General features: G+C 38.7%; 2 protein-coding genes across 10 annotated transcripts in view; one reads left to right on the top strand and one right to left on the bottom strand.

The window, feature by feature from the left end:
* Window positions 1-651: 651 nt before the first annotated feature.
* Window positions 652-23,195, bottom strand: dkk3b (dickkopf WNT signaling pathway inhibitor 3b). The gene is made up of 9 exons (XM_012867491.3): window positions 23,075-23,195; window positions 12,093-12,273; window positions 7,364-7,610; window positions 5,790-5,915; window positions 5,545-5,625; window positions 2,317-2,409; window positions 1,489-1,633; window positions 935-1,085; window positions 652-836 (listed from the first exon to the last, which is right to left on the bottom strand). Exons 1-9 carry the CDS (start codon window positions 23,193-23,195, stop codon window positions 806-808), a joined length of 1,176 nt encoding a protein of 391 aa, XP_012722945.2. The 3' UTR covers window positions 652-805.
* Window positions 12,067-23,549, top strand: part of mical2b (microtubule associated monooxygenase, calponin and LIM domain containing 2b) — an 81,449-nt gene continuing 69,966 nt past the window's right edge. For all 9 annotated transcript variants that reach the window (XR_004927264.1, XM_036124603.1, XM_036124599.1 and 6 more), the window contains exon 1: window positions 12,067-12,203. The gene's annotated coding sequence lies outside the window, so the exon portion shown is untranslated. The remainder of the gene's footprint in view (window positions 12,204-23,549) is intronic.

Genomic DNA, 23,549 nt, shown 5'->3' with positions numbered 1-23,549 from the left:
TACAAATGAATTAATATTTAAAAACCATGAACAGTCTGGGGAAAGTTAATCTCTATAGTCGATAGCTTGGTGTGCCATTTCAGGTAAAGGACCAGGGAGGACCACTCATTACTAAAATTGCCACAGTAGACATTGAAGATGAGCTGAAGGTAACAATACCTACTATGTTGTACAGTTTGGAGACGGTGTCACCAACACAAAGACAGGATAACAAATGGATACGTCAGAGGACAGCTCAAGTTAAAAGGTTTGGGGAACGAATACATCAGTCCAAAGAAAAGGAATAAATTGAAAGGTGGTCAGGTAACTTCTTCAGGATGATGATGCATCTGCCCACAGGGCCAAAACTTATCAACTCAGTGACACAGCAGAATATGCTGGTGAAGATTCTCAGTGATCCAGGTCATGATTCTAGGTTAACCTTCATGTGAATCTAAGCTCCAATGAGGCATCAACAGCAGATCTATAAAGCTTGGAACTCCACACTACAGACAATTTGGATTGAGAAAGCTTCCTGGATGGGAAGAGAATCGTCTTCAGCTCCAGAATAGAAGTCCAGTTTTATTTTTAACCATTTTTTGGATTGCAGGAATACAGAAATGTAATAAAACACCCAGAATAAAATTCCCAATCATTAAGATATCCAGCAAATAAGAGAACGCTGTCAAAACATCCTTTATTTCCTCTTCGTTTTACAATATAGACTTGATAGTTAAGCATAAATAGTATAAAGAGTGCAGGTGCTGTCCAGATTGGACACTGTATTAATAAACTGATGATCTGCCCTTTGGAAACCGCCACTCCTTCAGACCTTCTCTCCACACACAGATCCACGACTGCAAGAAGAAAAGTCAGAGTTTTGAGCAAAAAGATGTCAGTGTTTTTTTTTTGTTGGTTTCGCCCTACAAATATGTAGCTTTAAATTTGTGCTCACCCGTGAGGTTGACAACGTAGGTTGCCCGCACAAGGGCAGTGGTCTCTGGGGCCCTCCTGGTCCCACTCCAGCATGTCAATCAGAAGGTTAGGGTGGTTCAAGCAGGACTCTCCCTTAGCAGGTTTGGGACTGCAAACCGGAAACAAAAACTCTGATGGGAGGAAGAAGAAAGTCAAGCTGGATTTATTTTAAATTGCCCACCTGCATTACAGAGAACCACAACAGCCCGCTTTAATTCTTGCATTTCTTTTTGTATTTAAACAGATTTTGTACGAATAGGTGACCCTTGTTTTATTGAAATATTTCTGAAATTTGTTCGACATACAAATGCCATAAAAAAGGTGAATTAGAAAAACCGTTTTTTTACTTTGGCAATTTTTCTCATCTCAAACTTGAAATAAAATGTTTATTACAATGACGCAGCAGATGAGGATTTATCAGCTGCAATAAAAAAGAAAATGCAGATTTAAGCAGAAGCAGTTCATTGTGTTCACCAAGCACACAGTGACTGGTATCCCATATAAATTTAGAAATGCGTAGAGAGTCCTTGTCACCTCGCTGAAAGGCACAGCAGAGACCCGGCCTGCAGTCGCTCTGACCCTGACAGATCGTCCCCGCCGTTCCGCCGGTGGCGTTCACTGTACACTGACCCCAGACACACATCTGATCTGAGCAGCATTCCTCATCCTTTGTGCACGGCTGTAAGGGAAACAATTTTCAGAGACGCTTAGAAGAAAATATGAGCAGCCGTTTTGACTTTAAAGTCATAGAAACTAAGATTTGATGCCTTTAAGGACTAGATCAGTTACATCATTTTTTCTCTCCTGTATCATTTCATAGGTACCAGACATATGATGGTATAGAGCAAATATAAAACTACTATATACATAGTTTGCTTGAGCTTTTATTTAAAAAAAATAAAAATAAATCTGGATTCAGCCTCTACACATGCAGGTAGAAATAAAAAAAAAAGAAACTTGGAACAGATATTTCAGAGAAAGTCAATTACTAGTATTGACTCAGGGGTGGTGATTACAAATGATGGCACACTTTAAGTCATTATTAAACATAAAACAAACATTTTCACAATTATACACCACTTTGTGCTGATCCCATAGATCAGCACAAATTTAGAGGTCTGCTTAAATAGCTTTTACGCTTTGCTGGTCAAAAGTAGCAACAAAGCTACAGTTTAAAGATGTATAAAACACTTATTGTACTTGTACTCTGTAAGAGCACTTTAAATCAGAGTCAACTGTAACAAACAAAAAAAAACAAGAGCAGCTGAAGAGGCTACTCTAATTCATGTTGCGACTTGCTGTCTCTTAATAGGTTCATATGAACATGTAGCTGAGGCAAAACCAGAACACAATGACTCTCACCATATCTGTTGCTATGCAGGGAAGGCACTTTGAGTTCTCAATCTCATACAGGCAATATCTTAAGTTCCCACAGTCCTCATCCACCATGCACTCCTGTGGGTTCAAATAACAGAAGAAATTAACATATTTAAGCAAGATTTAAGAGCTCATGAACACAAATATGAAAGGTATTCGTGTCCAAATTTGATTTTGACACCTGTTACTTCAAATAGTTTCATTTTATTCATGTGGGTCCATGTATAGAGAACAATCTAAAGAGCATAGATCCATTGTGCCAGACTGTTTTTTCCAGGTAATTTTCATATGCTGTCCCAGTGGCAATGTGAGAAATATTAGCAATACAATAAAAAAAAAAAAAAAAAAAGATAAAAATATATATTAAAAAAAAGGTAGAAAATAAAAGTTGTTTTACAAAAAGTTGCATGACATTTGTGGCTCTAAAAAAGTTTTATTTAGCGGAGGCCTGCAGAGATCGAAAACCTCTGCTCCAGAGCAGTATTTATTATTATTAAATGTCAAAGTAAAGCTTGTAAACACTATATAAAAAAGTGAATGTAACGCATGTTGTCTTGTAAAAAAATATATTTTTGACATCAATGAATTATAATACTCTGTAGTTTATTTAGAAATATACAATATTAAAAAAGTGCAGATGTCAAATATAGGTGTGGGGAGGAGGGGGGAAGCAGTCCTCCTTATGAAAGATCTCTGTATCTTTTTAAAGTATAATTGTAGTATAAAACTACAATTTAAACACAGACAGACTTAGTGACATTCTTAAAATGCATCATTTATAAAAGGCACTCATTTATAACTGACATTTATGTTATGCTAAAAAAAGATAATTGCTTTTAGTAAAGCATTGAAAGCAGAGCCAATGAACATTTATTTTTTCAAAGAAATATCTAAAACAATTCCGCAGGCAGATGTTTGCTATATAGATAATACAATGCGTGCATTCACTTTCTGCATAACAGCTGGAAGAACTCACTCCCCCTCAATTCCCACAGTTGATAAAAATTTGAGTGGTGCAGAAAAGAAAAATCATGGATGAAGAGATGTAATGAATATAGTCACTGTAATACTCAATAAAAGTAACATTGTTTTAATACAATGCAGCTCTACTTGCAGGACTGCACAATAAATTGACCAGGATCAGTCTTAAGATAATAAACAGTAAAAATCAGGGTCCATTTCTCTTCCAAGAGCCCAGGGATCCTTATAACAGTAAATTACGTAACAATTTCTTTGGAACACCAGGAAATCTTTAAGAGCGCGTGGGATCTACCAGTAAACGGCCATCATTGGACCTATTAGCAGCACAAAGATCAATGCATATGGGCAAATCAACACAAATGGTTAACCAGACTTAAAAATCTACTTCCTTCCATAAATATTGTTTCTTAGACCCAATAGAGGCATGCTCCAACATTGTGAAATGTTGTTAGTGTAGGCTAAATCGTGTTCTGTTGACAAAAGGGGATTGTACAAAGTTGAGGTAAGAGCAGGGGCAGGCAGAGAGAGTAGCTTTAAGGCTTTATTATCTTTAAAAAAAAAAAAAAGGGAGCAATAAGCGTTTTTTCACCACTAGGTGGAGCTTAATCACTGTCTGTAGACCACGGCATGAGCTGGTATGCAAGTATTTGCAAAGGATAAATACACAGCATCACCTTTCAGAGGAACATGTCTAGCGAAGTATTAAGTAATTCATAACTTTATAATGTTGTTAGCAAAATAATGCTTTGATCCGATGAGCGTGCTCTCCGCCATTTTGTGCCTGGTGGTGGCATTTCATGGGCTCTACTATGTGAGTGACAGCTGTTCACGTACATGCATGCGCCGCCGGCCCGGCTAGGTAAAAAAAGAGATTAGAGAGCACCACAAAGAGATGGTGTGTGAAGTTTACCCATAGTCCATCTAAAAATACCTTTAGTTCATCACAAAATGTTTTTTAGTTCCATCTATAATAATGAAATTTTGCTTATTGCTCCTTTAAAAAGATTCCAAAAAAAAAAAAAAAAAAAAAAAAAAAAAAAAAAAAGGGTGCCAGGCATGATCCATGTCTAAATATTTTAATTTCCCCCCCAGGTGATTTTTTTATGTCTTTCAGAAACTAGAAACTGACAGGCATTTACAATCACATTAGCCAAATGTTTCCCCCACTTCTAACCAACAACATCACCAATGTTCTCCCTTTTGTTAAGCCTTTCTTTACTTTACTATAGCGGCACACTGACTGAGAACATTTTAACCAGCTTTAGAAAAACTGAGCTTACTCCGTCTGGCTTCTGTAGACCCCCCCCCCCCCCCCTCCCTTCTTAGGTTTCCTGGCATTTATTTCCCAGCTGCAGGCACTATTAACATAACCAACATCTGTACGGCTGCCAGGAAAGCAGGAGATCAAAACCACCTTTGTAAAGCAGCAAACTGCAATAATGATCTCAGTTTCCATTAAGCTGCCCGCCTGCTGGTGCAAAACTCTGAAATTTATGGTAGAGTTGGTTCCTGGATGAGCTCGTTTTACACAGCATGAAAAAGGAAAATGACTGGAGACAATCCAGCCACGGTTTCAGAAACGGCTCCACATTTCCATCTCTTCCTAAAAATGTTAGGATTTTATAAACTGTTATACATGTTAGAGTCAGCCGTGCTATTAGGGTCGTCATAAAAACTATAAACAGGAGGGGGAAAAAAATTAAGCAGGCTTTTATCCATTTCAATTGGCCGTTTTCATACTTTAGGGGCTACAACGCATAAACTGACTTGAAATCAGAAATATTTAAATGTCTTCATTTCATACATACCTGTGGAAACTCCTTAGTCATAACCAAAACGTTATGCCAACATTAGAAAAAACAAGTTTACAACCAAAAACTTGCAGACAAGGGTGCATTAAGGTCATACTTTCTATTTTTTATTTTTTTTACTTGCAGTTGCTGCTTTCTTTATTACAAGCCTCATAAAGCAGAGGTCTGCTCTCTGTTGTCCAGGTTTCCATCCACTCCCCGCTGCTTATCAGCTCAGCTGCATTTCTTCCAGGTTTCCACCCATTATTGCAACCCTCTCTATATCCGTTTGCTGCTCTTTTTCTCCTCTTATCTGGCTCGCATCTTTTTTTTACCCATCTCATCTGTGGGTTTTTGCTTATTTCTTTATCAGCGTCCTGCTTTAACGGCACCATTCTGCTCTTAATCACTCCGAGCAAACAGCAAAAAAAACTAAACTCACGTGATTCACACTGTTCCACTGACCAGAGACCTCAACGTGCACGTGTGAAACGTGCGTCTCCCCTGTTCTGTTGTCCGTTTCCTGCAAAGAAAGACTGACATGTGAGACTTGGTGCAGCTTTGCAGAGGCTGAAGAACAAAAACAGTCCGTTTTGACAAGAATAATGCAGCAGATTTTTATTTATTTATTTATTTTTTAAATAATTCAAGCCTTTAAAAATGAGTTTCTGTCTGTGAGGAACCCACCTTGTCTGTTCGATCCAGGACATGAGTCTCCCCTTTGTTGCCCTTCACAGTCTTCCTGGTCTCGTTGTGGTAGTTGGGAGGCAGATCCACAGAGGACGAGGAGAATTTTGCACTTTCATTAGTCATCTGTTGGAAACAGTGCAAGGATGTTTTAAATAATGCAACTTTTTGCACAGCTTTTCATTTTTAGCTGAAATAGAGAAGAGTCGGCTCCAATAGATCTGAGGCCATGGTTCTGAACCAGAATAAAAAAAAACCCAACAACTTGATGACCCAGGATTGGCTACATTTCTGGTTCATCTGTGTTCCTTCCTTGAACTACTTTTGATATGCTGCACAACTCCAGTGCTCAGGGGTTTAGTCCTGCGAGCTTCCTCGCAGGACTAAACAATTGATGCAGGACTTACAACTGATGCAAAAGGCTCAATTACCTTCTTGGCATGTCAGCTACTTCTGCAGAGCTCTGGTAATGATCAAATTATTTCATTAGGCCATGAGTCTGCAAGCTGCAGTTACAGCTCCACACTTGATTCGTCATCCAAGATAATTTTTTTTTTTTTTTTTTTTTTACAAAAAACAAAAACAACCTACAGTAGTTTTTTAATATAAAAGAGAAAAAAAAACAACAGCTGTTTATTTGTGTTTTATGCAATATTTGTAAAGAATTTCAACAATAGAATGACAGAGATGTTGGAAAACTATTTTTGTTTAGGCCTTTTTTTCCCCCTTAGGTCGCAAACTACATACCTCCCCCCCCCCCCCCCCCTTCACTTTTCATAAACTGAAATTAAAGAACATGCATTCATTCTTTTTGTAGAAGTGTGATGTTTTCCGTAATGTTTTTAAGTACCCAATAATTCAAATTAAACTGTGGTTGTGTAATTTATATGATAAACCCATTTTCTACTGTCTTTATTTTAAAAAAAAAATATCCTTTTTGAAGCATATGTTGGCATTTGTGACTAGACGGTTTAATTAGGTAGCTAACTGAATCGTAAAGGTTGTAATCTGTGTTCTTCACTTGTCAGTGGTCATAATGTTATGCCCCAACATGAAAATGAATTAAAGCATGAGAACACAACAGTTTGATCCGCCTAATGGACACTTCCACCATCCTGTCATCAAAACCCGGCACTGACTCATCTCAGTGGGTTTAATGGACTGGGTCCAATGAAACCTGAGAAGACAAGCAAGAAAACCAAAAAGAAGGCCCTACTTGGGGTTCCAATGAGTTTTATGCCTTTAAAAAAAAAGCTGAGTGGATTTCAGCCTCAGAAGCAGCTTTTCCCCAAGTAAATTAACTGAATAGTTTCCATTCTGAGCACAAACCAGACTGTAAGCAGCGACGGTCAGACTTTACCCAAACATTCAGACATGGAAACTCTGCGTAATCTGCCAAAACCCGTCTCAACCAGGCAGAAACCTGACAATCAGACTAACGATCACCCACGTAGACTTTTGCGCACACCTTTGGCTCTCAGTGATATTCTTTGTTCATTTTATATTTTATGACTGACGTTTTCTCCAGAGTTCTGCCCTTCTCCTGATATGAATGGATCAAATGTGACGCAGACCTTGTGGACCGCCTCGTCCAGCATGTGCTGAGTGTCCTCCATCAGCTCCTCCACCTCCCGGAACATCTCGTTGAGACTAACCGGACCTCGCTCCATGGCGCCGGCCGTCCACAGCAAGCACAGACCCCAGAACCCCGACAGCAGCATGGTACCGGACGTGTCCGCTTCCTTCCACTGACTGCACAAACACAGCTGAGCGTCTGAACAGCGGAGCCGAATGACGCAGCGCGACGACGCGCAGCTGGATCTGTTTTATTGGGAAAGGAGGAGGAGGATTGGCGGTGGGTGGGTTTAAGGAGATGGAAAAGCTCCAGAAGTGCCAAAATGAAACTGATTATAATGAGGCAAGGCAGAAATGGAAGCTGTGAACAGTAGTTAATAAAATGATCTAAGTCTAAGGTCACTCAAGTTTGATCAGAGTTATTTTATTACGTTTTGAACAATGTTCAGAAGTTATTTCTTCCTACAAACGCCCTACATAAGAAAGTGCATTAGTTAGACAATTTGTGAGATGGTTTTGGGACTATTTAGGCAAACAGGGCTGTGATACCCTTGTGTGCAGTCAGCTGTATAAGGGCCCACTTCCCACCCCCAGGACAAGAAGATGACTTTACCATTAAAGGTCACCTGTTGGCAGTTTAAAAAATACCCAAGATGAAAGAATAAAATCCAAAATAGGCATGTAAACAAAATTGTTGTGGTTATTATGTAATATAAGCAATTACTAATAAAATGATTTCATGGTCTTTTTGAAAATCGAAAAAAAAGAAAAAAAAAAAAAAGAAAGTGCATTAAAATTTATTTCATTAGAGCAACAGTTCTGGAGAAAAATAAATTGATCCTCTTGTTTAGAGCATCTCAATATGCAATTAAAAAAATAAGGCATTTTTTTAAAAGCTAGAAAAAACAAACTTTTTTTGTCTTATTTCATCTGATCTAGTCTTCTATTGTAAATATTTTCACATTTTACCCTGTTCAGACAGCAGACTTTAATATATTTTATGTCTATTGTACAAGACAGACAAACAGACAGAAAGAAAGAAAGAAAGAAAAAAGAAAGAAAGAAAGAAAGAAAGAAAGAAAGAAAGAAAGAAAGAAAGAAAGAAAGAAAGAAAGAAAGAAAGAAAGAAAGAAAGAAAGAAAGACAGGCACCATCATGCTGTGGGGATGCTTTTCTTCAATAGAGACAGAAAAGTTCATGGGAAGAAATGTGGAGCTAAGTACAGGGAAATCTAATCAGAAATCCTGTAAGAAGCTGCAGACAACCTTACAACATCCTATACGTACATCCAGGGCTAAAAAGGAACGGTTTAGATCAATGTTGATGTGTAAGAACGGTCCAGTCAAAGTCCAGACCTGAATCAAATTGACAATCTGTGGCATTTGTGTTCACATATGCTTTCCATTCAATCTGACTAAGCTTGACCTATTCTGTAATGAAGCAATATTAAATATTATCTAATATTCAAATGGTAAAAAAAACATATCTGTCACCTGACTCTATTATTTGCTCTTAGTAGAGCTCTGAAGAGTCTGACTGCATGTTAGTGAAGCATTAGACATTTTATTCCGGTGTGTAAGACAAGGGACACAACTATGGGGCTCCATTAGTGCCAATAACATGTCTGTGTCTATGGAAGGTACTTGTGTAGTGTGCTTATGTAATCTAATGTGTCCATGTACCGCGTTACATTTGATGTTCCATACAAATATTAATATTAGTAAATGCTTTAATATTATTAAATACGTTAAGTTAAATTTGTATTTGCAGAATTGTCCTTTAAAAATAAGGAGTAAAGAACTCATTTTGTTATGTACTCATAATGATACGCAGTTTATTTTCATGCCTTCATAACCTAACCTGACAACAGCCAGCTGCATGTATCGCTCCGCCTAGCTCCACTCACATACATCTGGGACACGGCTGATTGAAAGTGATTTCCCCAACCAAATTTTTGGTCTGGCCAATCAGGACGCAGGGCGGGTGTTTCATGGATGTGACGTAGTGGAGAAGCCACCGTGAGATTCCAACAACAATGGCGGCTCGCATCGAGGAAGCAAGCGTTAGCATTGATGCTGCTATTTCTTCCGTGTTGTCCAATCTACCTAATATTGTTTCATTAAAAGAACATCAGAGAACGGCTCTTAAGGCTTTTGTTGGTGGAAACGATGTTTTCGCCCTTCTCCCGACCGGATTTGGCAAGTTTTGTTTTCCGGGGCGCGGACGCGCAATGCGGACGCGTCCCCGGAGCGGTTAGCGGTTAGCGCGAACCATATAAGGAGGCCTTTAGTCCTCAACGCGGTCGGCCCGGGATCGACTCCGATCCGCGGCGCTTTGCCGCCTGTCTTCCCCCCTCTTCCTGTCAGCTCACTGTCAATAAAAGGTGTGCCACTACAGTGTTTCCCGCAGGAATTTGCTTATGCGAGGCGGACCGACTCGCGGGGGGGGGTGGACGACATGTTTTCCGCGGAGCGGGGGGGAGAGGGACGACACGTTTTCCGCGGCCGCCTCGCCAAGATAGCGCTGCGGGAAACCCTGCACTAGAGCCGCAAACACATAAAAAAAAAGTTTTTTTTTTCCTGCGTCGGTCTCATCAGCGTCACAGGTTAGCTTCGGTGTGAGTGGTTGAAATAGCACGTCGATAAAGATGACAGACAAGTGGCTTATCCAATCATATGCAAGGAGTTTTGATAAGGCCCAGCCTTCAGTAAAGGCAATCCCTATGGCGGTGTCCCAGATGTATGTGAGTGGAGCTAGGCGGAGCGATACATGCAGCTGGCTGTTGTCAGGTTATTCATAACCCCCATGCGGCACACCAAATACATTTAAATGCGGCACCATTGCCCCCCGGTGGTCATTATCTGAAAAAAAGTTTTTCTTTCCTTTCTTTCTTTCTTTCTTTCTTTCTTTCTTTCTTTCTTTCTTTCTTTCTTTCTTTCTTTCTTTCTTTCTTTCTTACACATATTTTTGTCTGTCATAAACTAATTGATAAACTGACATGTGCGTGGTATGTGCCTATCCTCTTCACTAGAACATTTTATTGGACCAAATTGGGCTTATTACTAGAACTGTACGTCAATCTGTGTTGGCATCACATTAATTTGTCAAATGGTTGGAAATTGAAAAGAAGGTGATGCTACAATAAATTTTCTTTAACGCTCATAAATCCAGGGGGAAATATTGAACAGCACAATTTTAAAGTTTTCATTATGTTGTGGCAACGTTGTACCACTAGAGGGTAGCATACTACCAATAACTTATCTGTATTTCTTCAAAGTATTTTTGAAGATGATGTTTTCTGATACCATGAGCAAAATAACAAGAAGGGTTTTGTATACTAAAGGAGGGACGTAGCTTTTTGTCTGTGACACAAATAAACCAGGGAAAACTTCATTAGGGAACTGAATAGCTTAATTTAAATACAGCGTAATCAACCTCTTTTATTTAAGAAATATCTACTGGTTCCGTGAAGCTGGACACAAAACAAACACACAAACCTAGTTCCGAACAGGTGGCTGGTTTCATTTCAAAATAAAAGTCTCCAACGATTTACTGTTTTTGGAGGTCTCTTAAATCTCTGAATCAAGCATCATTCTACAACCATTCTGTAAATTATAAAAGCATCACACTGAGGGAAAAACCTTTAAACAAAAGCATAATCCATTAACTACGGAAGCAAATGCTTGCATTCATTTTAAAGCCATTAATGAAATGCATCTTTGTTTATAATGCAGCAACATTATTAATTAATTAGAAAATTTCTCTTTAATCTATGTTGATTTTTTTTCCCAGTCAAACAACAAATCAGATCAAAAAAATTGAACTGGGGTATTCTTTAAATCATATTTTATTTATTCAAGTTGATCAGAGGTAATAGCAGAAAAGCTGTCAACGACAATCTGTTTTTCTGAGGTGTAAATATGACATATACTATCTTGTTGAAAAACACTCTGAGCAGGATAGCAAGGGAGATAAAAAAAAAAAAAACCCGAAGCTAACTGTTGGAGAACTTCAGAAAAGAGTGACACTAGGGTCCATAATAATTAGACACTTGGAAAAAGCTATTGGCGTCATAAGAATATAATTGTGGAGTTTAGAAAACAGTCAAACAAGATTATCATCCAGTTTTTTTTCAGCACAACAATTCAGCTACGTTTGGGTTTAAACAAAGGAAGAATTAGTAGAAAACTACCCCACGGTCACTGTTAAGTATGGTGGAGGGACTATAATGCTGTGGGCCTGTTTCCCGCTCCAAAGGCCCTGGAAATGTTAACGTATGGCTTAAACTTATTAAATGTTGTAGGAAGAGAAGGCAAAGTGTTTTCCTGTTTACAAAAAGGCTGCACAATGCATTGCTAGAAAAATGTCAATAGATGTGCCACCTATGATTTGTCCAAGGTGGGATTTTTTTCTTTTACCCAAACTAAAATTAAAGGTTGTGTTAAAAAAAAAAAAAAAAACGTACCTGTGATATAATGCTGCTGGAAGAAAAGATTGATTTGTTTTCTGTCTTTTTACACATCCAATTGGGTTCCAACAACTTCCCATTTACTTATAAAAAAAAGCTTTTTATTTAAGTTTTATTTATTTTCTCAGTAAATCATAAACGCTTTGAAAAAAATATGCTTAATATGAATCTCCGACCGGAAACGGTGCTCCAGTGAGACTTTTATTGTGGAAACCAGAGAGCAGAAGTTGGTTTTCTGGAGTTGACAAGAAGCGTTGAACCCGGAGTTGGGCTCCGGGTGTCGGTGCAGAAGCTGTGCGGCAGTCGGGAGGGGAACAGGTCGCCGGAAGGAACCCCTGCTGAGGCCGAGGCTGTGTTCACCGCTCCTGGAGGTGAGTTTGCGCTTCCCGGCGCAGGTGTGGCGCAGCTCTGCGGGTCGGTGTCGCTTTGTTTCAATGGAAGCTGACGGACAGCCGCACTTTGACTGAGCGTCAGCGCACGACTGAGCGCCTATCAGGAATGCTTCTTTGAAAAGACTCCTCGGTGACTCTGCCTGCCTGGGATTGAATGCCACTCTGACTGGCGTTTTCTCCCATTTCTAACAATCAATTTGTATTTAGACGCAACTTTAGCTCCGGAAGTTGAGTTATGGCTGGGAAGAAAAGTTGCTTCATAAATTAGATGATATGACGTGACACGAACTTAATCCAATGACACCAGACTAGCCAATGTCAACAAATTCAATATGTAGATGCAATTCATTTTCAGCTTTAGAAAATATTAGTCAAAATAGTTACATTTAAACCAGTTCAAAATGCCAGGAATATTTTTGGTCTTTTGAATGCAGAAATATATAAAAAAGCAGATTACTCTCAGACCTACGTGGGACATCTTTTGACTTTAAAGATGAATTTCAAAAATGGTCTCTGTTTTATTCAGATATAGTCTCATATATATTTGTTTTTTTTTTACATTTTATTCTGTTCTTGTTTTTCCTCAGTTTGCTTCCAGATAGTTTTTTTTCCCTGTCAGATAAAAATCTGAAATCCAGCTACTGATTTTTCACATATATCTGCAGTTTTATGCAAACGCTGCTCTGAGGTTTGCTCACACGCATCATGGGCATTGACATATTTTTATTTATAAGCTTTTATTCATTGATTTGAATTGGTTTTTGTTCTGGAGTTTAATGATGTTATAACAAACAACTTTAGGTTTGATGTTCTCGTTTTTTTTTTTTTTTAATAAACCAGAATAGAGTGCACAAGTTTGACTTTATTCAAGATTTCCTTAATCAACACTGACTCAAAATTATTCATATAGGTGTAGTTCAATGCACAAACACCCGGTAATATTTTGATAAAGATGCTTCAGGAAGTAGCAGAGAAACCACCTGTGTTTTGTAACCATCAGTGAGCAGCGGGCATATTTCTGACTGGCTGTTTTACCACTCTTCTTACCAGGATTGACGCAGATCATTTAAATTGTTTGGTTTAATTTTAACCATTGTCCATGCATTTTGAATAGAGCTTAGGTCAGGGCAGCTCCAGAAGCTGTGCTGGCTTTATCCGTTCCCAAACCAGTGTTTCTGTACTAATCAGGCATTGTCAAGTTTGAGCACCCAGTTGTGTCCAGATTTCAGCCATCTGAGCCAGACTGCTGCACAATGAGGACAGAAACTTAGCCAGGATGTTGAGGAGCTTGTCATGAACTGGACACAGCTAAAACGTCCACAGGGACGTAGGTTTACATCAACGTTGACTGACAGGATGCTGAGCAAGAAATGCGCACCTTCTCTAAAGTCAGCACCTTTTAAGGCTGACTGAAATGTGCAGAAGATGGCATGGAGAGGCTAAATGGAGCTAAAGTTTTTTTTATGATTAGATGAGACAAACATTAAGCTATTTGCCTGCAATGACAGGATTTGTTTTAAAAGGCTTATAGTGAGGCTTTTAACCCCTAAAACACCATAACGGCTGTCAGGCATGGCGGTGGGAGTATAATACTGGGGGACAGTTGGTTGTTCAAACAGCACAGCCATTTAGGCCATAGGCTGAAGCTCAAAATGAGGCTAGAAATAGGATTTTGCTCCACTAACCTGGGGACTACTTTTCAATAGCAGTTTTCCAATCTTAAATATGTACTCGAGCTGGGAAAAAAGTTCTCTATGGGATTCCTGCCAGTATTTGAGAAAATGGGTGCCAAAGGTGGCAGTTTACCCAAAAAAGTGACAAATTTGGGTCTTCTACCATTTTCAAACCCTTGTAACTTTTTTATTATTAAGGCGATCGGACTCAAAATTTTGATTCCAACAGACATTCATACTTACTCAGAGCTTATAAAGCGGCAATGTTCTGCGTGCTTTAAGTAAGGAGTTATTCTAAATGAAAAGGACATCAGAACAGTTTCTGGAAGGCTTACATGAAGCTTCTTAAACGGCCTTCCTGCCACACTGACCTCAATTCTGTTGAAAACGTTTGGAACGTCCTGCAAAGCAAAATCCATGGCCGAAAAAAATCTTTACCCATTTAAAAGAATTTCACCAACTCTGCAGCAAAATAAAAATAATTTCCCTCTGGGATTATTAAAGTATTTCTGATTCTGAAAAAGTTTGACCAAATCCAACTGGAGGTTTATGCAAAATGCAGCTTTGCGTGCGTAATCTTGACCTCGTTGGAATTAGAGAAAATCTACAGAAATATCACCAGATATTAGTTTTTAAGTTTTTACTTCATGCTGGGAAAATAACAATTGAAATGCATCATCAAAAAGGGCAGAATGAATGTGGTTTTCATGCGTGTATCTGATGGGCAGCGTATGGCGTTGAAGCCTGTGGGCACGCTGCAGGTGGCTTCATGTCTCCTGAGAGGCTGAAATCCAGTCAGGCAGAAAGATCGTATCGGCCCCTCTCCCGTTATGGCTTAACGTTGGACAAACCTCTACTCAGTGCCGTCCCGTGGTTCCTGGGAAGCCTCGCTTCTATCATCAGGATAAATATCAAGTTTTAAGCTTTGAAAAATTATATCCGTAATGTATTGGATTACTGATGTGATGCTAATGAGCATTAGAAGCAGCAGCTGTCGCGAGGAGCTTACGGTTGCTGAATGAACGTGTCGGTGAGAAGCAGCTTGGTCAGCGCTGATGGCTTAAAGGTCACAGGTCTAAATCCTTATTAAATGCTGTTTCTAATAGTAACGAAGGCTAGCTAATGGCTCGCTGCTGATTTTTTTTCATGCCAATAGTCGTGACTACACCGTTACCTTGTTGACTATCCAGCAGGAACCGATCACCTCCAACAACAGCGCAGGTGACTTTTTTCCTGTTTTTCATACCGCCAGAAAGACGGAAAACCGTACAACATTTTCAACCCATCCCTGTTTGGTTGCGGTGTTCAATGGTGGCTTGTGCTTGTTGGCCATGTGACACAAACTTTGGGTCCAAATTGACTCGAAACTTGCTAGTAAAATGGCCTGTAGTGACCCCCGGCATGGCAACCGTAAGGGGTTGAATAACCCTTCAACAAAGTTGCTTAATATTCAGAAGCAGCACCTAAATGTATTTATAGATGGCTTAATGCTGTAAAATATCTTTTCCTAACCCTACTTTTTGTCTGTATGGCATGGTTTACATCAGTTGTTGTAATATTGTTGGTTAATTCCCTCTCCAGAGACATTCATGATGCTGAAGCCTCTCCTTCGCCTTTTTGACACTGACAACAGATATTTTGGCCCAACCAGAGCTTCTGTAAGACATCCCTAACGTGGGTTAACCTACTTTGTTGTCCTGAAAAGGCTCACACGCTGCAAAAACAGAACTAATAATAAGTAAAACTTTCTTGAAATTAGTGTATTTGTCCTTGATTTGAGCAGGTAAATAAGATTATCTGCCAACGGAAAAAGTAATTTTACCCCTAAAATAAGATAATTAGATATAATGCACGTAAAATAAGTTGATGGAGATGAGCTGTTCCTATTTTAAGTGCAAAAATCTTATTCCGTTGGCAGATTATCTGATTTACCTACTCAAATAAAGTACAAATACACTCATTTCAAGAATATTTAAATTTTTTTGTTCTGTTTTTGCAGTGCAGGTTTAACATTTGCTTCCAAACATAGATTTAACGCATAGAGCTACAGTTTAAGATACATTTACTTGTTGCTCCTGGTGATATTTCCACGTAGACTGAAAGTAAAACTGAAGCGTTTCAGCACCGCTCTGCCCAGCGCTCCGGGGACAGCTGGGCGACGTCTGAGCCACATGATCTGACCAGAGCCATTCACCTGACACAGACAGGGAGCAGAAGTAGCCATCAATGTAATGGTGGAAAAAAAACAACAACAAAAAAACACTTAAATTGAGATTGGAAAAGACAAACTCACCAGATAAACTCAATATTTTGCGCAGGTTATAGCAAATTTTCAAGACTTTGAAAGTAAATTAGTAGGGATGCACCAGTTAATCAGACCAATCATTGGTATCTGCCAGTTTACCCCGGACCAGTTCTAATCAGTGATTGGCAGTTAAAATACTTGAAAAGTTATTTTATATATATTTTTTTCTATTCATTTATGAAAGATTTTGTTTTGAAGCGATTGTTTTGAAACGATGTGAAAAAATATAGTTTGAAAGCAAAAAAAACAAAAAACAAATTGGAATTTTTCTTTTAAATCTTAATCTAAGAGCAGCAACGGTTTAAGATTATTCAGCTGCAGGTTTCTGTTGCCATCTTTAGTAAATAAAAATAAATTTTTCCTGGAGTACGTCCTAATTAGTTATGATTGTTACTTTACTCAGGTGCTCATTGCTGTGTTGGTGGTTCTACTTTTATCAGTTGCCTTCTTTTCTTACTGGACTTTTTAAATCATAACCGCGGTGAATCTGTCTCCGCTCCTTTGTGGAATGTCTCTTTGCTTTCATCTTTTCCCCCTGCTTCCCTCTCAACCCTCTCGATTTTAATCTCTGACCGTTTCATGCTGGTATTTCTGCTCCTTATCGGTGGCTGGACGCCTCTGGGCCAGAGGGGGGGGGGGTGGCCTTGTTGCACAAGCTGCCACTTCCTGGAATAAGCATTTGACTTATAAGGGGGTGTTGCTGCATATATGAGCTCAGCGGTGTGTGTTTGGGGGCGGTATAGGCAGCGGGACAAAAATACACCAGGGAGCCAACGTCACTGTCACTGACTGACCAGAGGGGCTGCTGTCAAATGAGAAAGGCCAAGTTGAGGTTCAGCGTGTCAGAGGATTTTCCAAAGGTTGGGATCTGACAGCTGAACAGGGCTTTCTGCATGGAAACGTTGGATTAACCCATTACCTTTTACTGAGATTCCTTTAAGCAATTGGTAATTGTAATTTTACGATCATAGCATACAAAAGATTAAAATGCTGAATCGGCATTTTTATTTTTGCATTGGATCAACCAAATATGGAAGGGGTTTAGTGACGTTGAACTGGATAAAGTCTGGATTCATTGTGCAGGCTTTGATTAGCTATGTCTACATGGTCAAAAGTAATCGGAAAAAACGGCCGATGGGAATAAAAAAAAAAGCGGAAATCGGAATATTATGATCGGATTAATGTCAATTGGAATGAAATCGTAATCCGAATGAGAGGGGGTGGTTTATGCCGATTGATAATCCGATCAACGTTCATATAAACCAGGGGTCACACCGTTACTCTTCCTGTTTATTCACACTTGCATTTACACATATTTAAAAATGACAATATCTATAACAAAGCATGAAAAATGTGTTTATTTTACATAAAGTTGAGGTGAACTCTGATTCCTTTTAGTTCAGAGGTCGGTACTGGTAGCCCTTCGTATGACTCTGTACCAATGAAGTAGCTCTCAGTTTCAAAAAGGTTGATGACCCATGATATAAATGCTTGTCAGGCTCAAGTTATTCCAAATGTGGTAAACTTACCCAAATGCATATGTGTGCCTGACACAAACGTGACGTATTCCGCGTTGGTGAGTGGTGGAAATATGTTGGGAAGCAAAACTGTTGAGGCTTCAGATACAACCTTTATGTACGAGAAAATAAAAGAGCTCCTATTTGTTGCCTACTCAGTAACCTTTCAACCGTAATTAGAACATTGTGCAAGTCCAGTCTGGGCACTCTGAAGACAAACAAACGTGTATAACACTGCTTTTTTTACTATTTTTGTAGTTTAGCACAGATGGAAGTACATATTCTGTGTTTTTATTATTATTTTTATTTATTTATTTTTTTTTTTAGGGGAAATTGATAACTGCGCATGTCAGAGCAGTTCTATTGTGAATGAAGCCAGGTACATATACATGGACATTATGATACGATTAATTTATTGTATGCCCATATAAACAGTACAATCCGATTATTCAATCCGAATAGATTTTAATCCGATTGTGAAATGTTGTGCATGTAAACATAGCAATGGCTCACTGTCTATTTCAGGGTAGACGCTTTTTTTTATCATTTAGGTCAGCTTTGGTCGAGTGATTTAAACTGAAAGGTTTTTTGTGGCACATGGATGTTTTGTACCCAAAGAAGTGAGCAATATTCATATCCAGGTTTGCAAACAAATGCCCGTAAAATAAAATGAAGTTATTTAATAATCATCCTGGAAAACTGACAAACCGTCTGGTTTGTGTTGTTGGTTTTATCTCAGAACTGTCCTCTGATGCGGGCAAATGTTTGCTCCCTTTCTATCAAACACCTCCTACTTTCTGAGGATGGAATAATGAAGCCCTGAAATTAAAACAAAACCTTTTTGAACTTTAAATTTGTAGCCTTTTAGCTAATTTCAGCTGCCATCCAAGTAAAATCAACCTACAGATGAGTTGTGTTGGTATTAAGGTATGATGTCTTGATTTGGGTTGAATCCCTGCTCTTTTGGGGCATAAATAACTTTTAGTTTTCACTTTAATTGAATGTTAAATGCTCCTCCAGTCTGAGATGTTTGTGTTTTTGGTGTTTTGAATGCCATCTGGAAACTCCAAGTCAAATGTGGTAATGCAAACATACGGCGCACTGTCACCCCAGGGGTCTAATAATCATTATCCTATAAATCCTATACTTCACCAGGACTTATGAAGGTATAAACCTGCTCCACAAATTGCTCTTCAATGTAATCTAAACCAATATGAAGTCTAGATACTCTTGAAATTCCCAAAGCACAAACTCAAACAGAAGTGATTTATTAAGTTTTTTTAAACAGGTTAAAAATTACAATCTTTTGGACCTGCTGATCAAGCTAGTTGCTTAAGGTCAAAACCTCCTTAACCACCCCTGTATTTATGTGGACCAATTTCTGTGCAACGGGTCCGTGAGCCCTGTGGCATTTAGTGTCACAACTGTTGGCAGGGCGGAGATGTAATCCAAGCTCAAACTTCTTCGCTGTGCGGTGTTAATGCTGTGGGGATTAAGGGTCTGATTTCAGGGCCCACATGAACCAATTAAAGCCTCTTTCAACACAACCAGACACATGGCCTCAAAGCCGGCCAACTGGGTAATCTGTGTCGTCAGAGGTGCAGCGGGTTGGGTCAACCAAAAGGAGAAACTTGCTCCACAAAGGTTCTCTTTTGCACTTGATCACATCTGAGAGAGAGAGAGAGAAATATTTGCCTTTCATTTGGTCAGCCCCTTCACCAATTCATACCTTTGGAAGTTTGCTATTTTGTACCTAATTTAAAAAAAGGAAAAAAAAAAAGTTTTTTACCAACCTTGACTCTATTTATACCCACATAGGGAGAATTTCATACCCACTTTGATATTTGATGACTTAAAGTATATTTCTATGATCTACTCTACTAGAGGAACATTTGGTTCTGTGTACAGAAGGAATAATATCTACCAGTAGGAGGTCATTCATAGTTATTTTAGTTTGATGAATGTTTCATGAGAATCCACCGACCCAAATGGAGGCCAGAACCACAGTCAGTGGAAGTTGGCTGCAATCTGAAAACGTCCAAAAATAATACACAAGATAATCAAACTCTGAATTAAATTTGAGCAACTTTTAAGCCATGTGTCCAAGTTGATGGCCGTTTGATGAAGGACGCAGACATTTCAGGAGTTGTTTTTTTTTTTTAACTTTGGCTTTAAAGAGGCCAGTGGTGTTGATCAGCTGTAGGGGAGAGCATTATGAACCAAAACTAATATATCAGTGTTTTTAGGCTGCATCACAAAACTCTCACCTGTTTTTAAACGGCTGTAGATAAATATGAGAAATAGATGAAAAATAACCTACTGGAATACATGAAGGTATAATTATAACACAGCATAGACAATCTCATTACAATCGTAATATTTTTTAAATCTCAATATACTGCCCAGCCCAAATCTGTAGTGCTTCTGGTTTTCTGAAGGTCTTCTTAAGATTTTTGTCTTGGATTTCTGCGGCCCTTTTCTACCAATTTCAATCCAGTATCTGTTTTTTTTTTTTTTATTTAAATATCTGTTTTTTTTTGTTGTTTTTTTCAAGCGAACCTGAACCATGTTTATTTCAGGCGTAGGCAAGGTAAACACGTCTCCCTACAGCTGCATAATATTTTGGAATAATAAATGTAACAGTTATGATAGACGTGTAAAATGTAATTTCTTTTTTGTTTTAAATATGGAGAAAACTCTGCTCATTTGTTTGAGACTGCCACTGCTATTATCCTCCACATCATGAGATTTTTCTTCATTATTATTATTATTATTATAATTTTTATTTTTATTTTATTTTTATTTTTTTTCCAATGAACTCCCATCCCTAAAACCTTTCAGGAACCGTTGATCATGACCATTTTAAAAGATTACAAGCAAGTTGCAAAGAAATGAAAGGTTATTCAGGACGTCTTGAATATATGTCCATAAAAAGCCTGGAACAAGGTTGGGGTTATGCCTAAAATGGCCAGCACCGATTTTAAAAGCCATGCTGTTAAAAAAAATCTCCCCTTTTACAGTCATTTATAGCCTTCTGTGTTTGGACTCCATCATGCAGGATGCAACCTTTGTACCAATGATCACAATCAACACCAAGGCCTTGATTGTAAAACTGCGTTCAAATAATCAGGTGCTGAAATGTGACGAAATCCATAAAAGGAATGACTGAAGCTTAACTGCCATCTTATTGGGCGATGAAACATTGTCGTCTTACCCCTTGGAGATTTAAGAGGTGTTTTGGTTGTATGCTGGATTAACAGATCTCTGCGCCTGGACTTCTTCTGGTGCTGATGCACAACCATGTCTGGTCTTTAATTTGTTCGAGATTTTTGCGTAACTTCTTTGACAGCTAAAGACTACTTTCTAACCTGTGAGTATTGCTTCCTTCCTCATCTAGTGGTAACATTGTTAATTTGAGCTGCTTCTTGGGACAAGAACTGTTCCGACTTGTAGGCACGTAAATAAATAAAAGGAGAAACTATGACGTTTGTATTAGAACCTTAAAACAAAGGCACAAGTCAGGACTGGCTCATTTTTGTAATTTATTTGGTAATTTTATCAGTAGGGATGGATGCTTGCTAAATTTAAAAGGTTCTTTCCAGTATGTGATTTGCACTCATTTATCGTTTGAATTATTTCTTACCCACCTGTGTGTCGCTGTGCTCTTGTATCTGTGCATTTGAATTGCTGTGGTCTGGAAGATTCCTCTGCCCCTTATTTACATCGGATGACTTTAACTCAATGCAAATATTTGCCCTTTCCCTGCTTCCCCCGATTTTTGAAACGTGAGAACAACTGATTTTATAATCAAGCCCATGTCTGTGCACTTTAAACCAGTTGCCCAGACTGCACAGAGGTTTTTGTTACTACTGCTGCTGCCCAGCAAGGAGTTTAAAGGGTGTAAATCTCAGGAGGATCTGTGGACTTTGCAGGTTTTTCTGGTTCATCTGCAGAATTTTTCCAGTACTCCATCTTAATAATGCGCTCTTTAAATTCATCAGATTAGTTAGTTGCTTAGTTGAGCACTGGTTTTGACAGCAAAGCCGTTATTCTGGCAATGTTAACTGGTTGATTTGTATTTCTTTATTACGTCACTGTTTTTGTCAGTCTTGCTTTCCAAAAAAAAAAAATGCATTTTTCCAGCCATGAGTAATCCACAAACATGGACTGAAATAAAAAAATTTATAGGTGTGTTTTTTTTTTTTTTTTTTTTTTCCAACCAAAATGTTAAAATTGTATTTTTACAATAGGGCAGTTTTAATGACGTAAAACAGTTACCATCATGCTTTTGGGCTCCTGCTGTATTTCTCTAAAACACTGTTGTGCATAAATTTCATTTGAAACTTGCAGCCACAGAGGCCTAAGCTCATGTTTTTGTATTCTCTCTGTCTCATTAATGACCCACTTTTCTGAGGTGTGGTTTGTCCCCTGGGGGAAAAACAAATATGTCGGCGATGGGAGTGTGGTCCCTCTTCAGAGCCGCTTATCTGACGGTTAAGTATGGGTGTGTCTCTTTCAACTTTGGACCAGGCTGATGCAGTTTAAAGATACTCAAAAAAAAAAAAAAAATTTTCTGCTTTGTTTCCAGAGATGTTTTTGGCAGTACAGCCAGTAGTTAGATTTTTCTCATATCTTGGGCAGATTTACAAGAAGTTATGAGTTAAAAAAACAATTGGATCACAAAATATTGAGCTTTAAAAGTCTATGTATTTTAAAATTGGAAAGAGGAATCTAGAAATGTAGCAGAATCTTTTTTTTTTTTTTCTGACTCTTTCATAAATTTCAGCAGACAATATTTAGCCGCTTGATAAAGGATGTTGCAAACATGCTCATGCTGTATGGACTTGCACACATTTAGTCATATTACAACTACAACCATTTATGTATTTTTTATTTGGATTTTATCTGATAGACCAACACAAAGTAATGCAAAATTGCGAAGAGGAAAGACAAGGATAAGTATTTTTTATTTTTTTAAATGAATATCCAAAAGGTGGGCACGCATTTGTCTTCAGCCTTCCTGATTCAATAGTTTGTAGAACTAGAGCTGCAACTCCTTTTGAGATGCAGTATGTCTCTCCCAGCTTTGCACATCCAGAGAGAGACATTTCTGCAGCTCTGGCTGCATGTTTAGTGATGTAGTTCTGCTGGAAAAGGAATCTCTGCCTCGGTACGAAGGCTTTTGCTTCCTGTCCCTGTCCCTGTCCCTGTTGTGTGTTTTTTTTTTTTTTTTTTTTTTTTTTTTTTTTTTTTTTTTTTTCTCTAAATGCTCCACCCATCTTCCCATTGTCTCTGACATGCTTCTCTGTCCGTGCTGAAGAACGGCATCCCACAGGATTGTGCTGCCACCCCCACCAGGCTTGGCCGTGCAGATGGTGTTTTCAGTCTGAGGTTCAGTGTTAATGTTGTACAGTGTCTGATTGATGCCGTGTTTGCCTGGCCTGTCGGCTTCGGTGGTTGCCAGGTCTGCAGTCATACTGCACACTTTCCATTTTCAGATGGCGGGTGGGACGGAGCTCTGTGAGATGCCCTACGCTCGAGGTGATGTTTTATAACAGAGCCCTGCTTTAAATGTCTCCACAACTTTCAACCTGACCTCTCTGCTGTGCTCCTTGATTACAGGTCCTCTTTCTTGTTTTTCTTTTTTTTTTACCATGACCATACAGTAAATAAATAAAACGGAAAGTACTACTCAAGTTAGCTATAAGACATTCTGTTGGTCTGAGGAGTTTCTATAACTGAGACTGGTTCGGTTTGACCTGTCGAGTCTGCATGCAGTTTGAAAGACTCTTGGTGGTTTAACCAAAGTTTAGATTGAATTATTTCATTT

Source organism: Fundulus heteroclitus, chromosome 2 (genome assembly GCF_011125445.2).
Source record: "Fundulus heteroclitus isolate FHET01 chromosome 2, MU-UCD_Fhet_4.1, whole genome shotgun sequence".
Taxonomy (NCBI): Eukaryota; Metazoa; Chordata; class Actinopteri; order Cyprinodontiformes; family Fundulidae; genus Fundulus; species Fundulus heteroclitus.
Note: the sequence above shows the minus strand (reverse complement) of the source record. Positions and strands in the feature narration are given on the sequence as shown.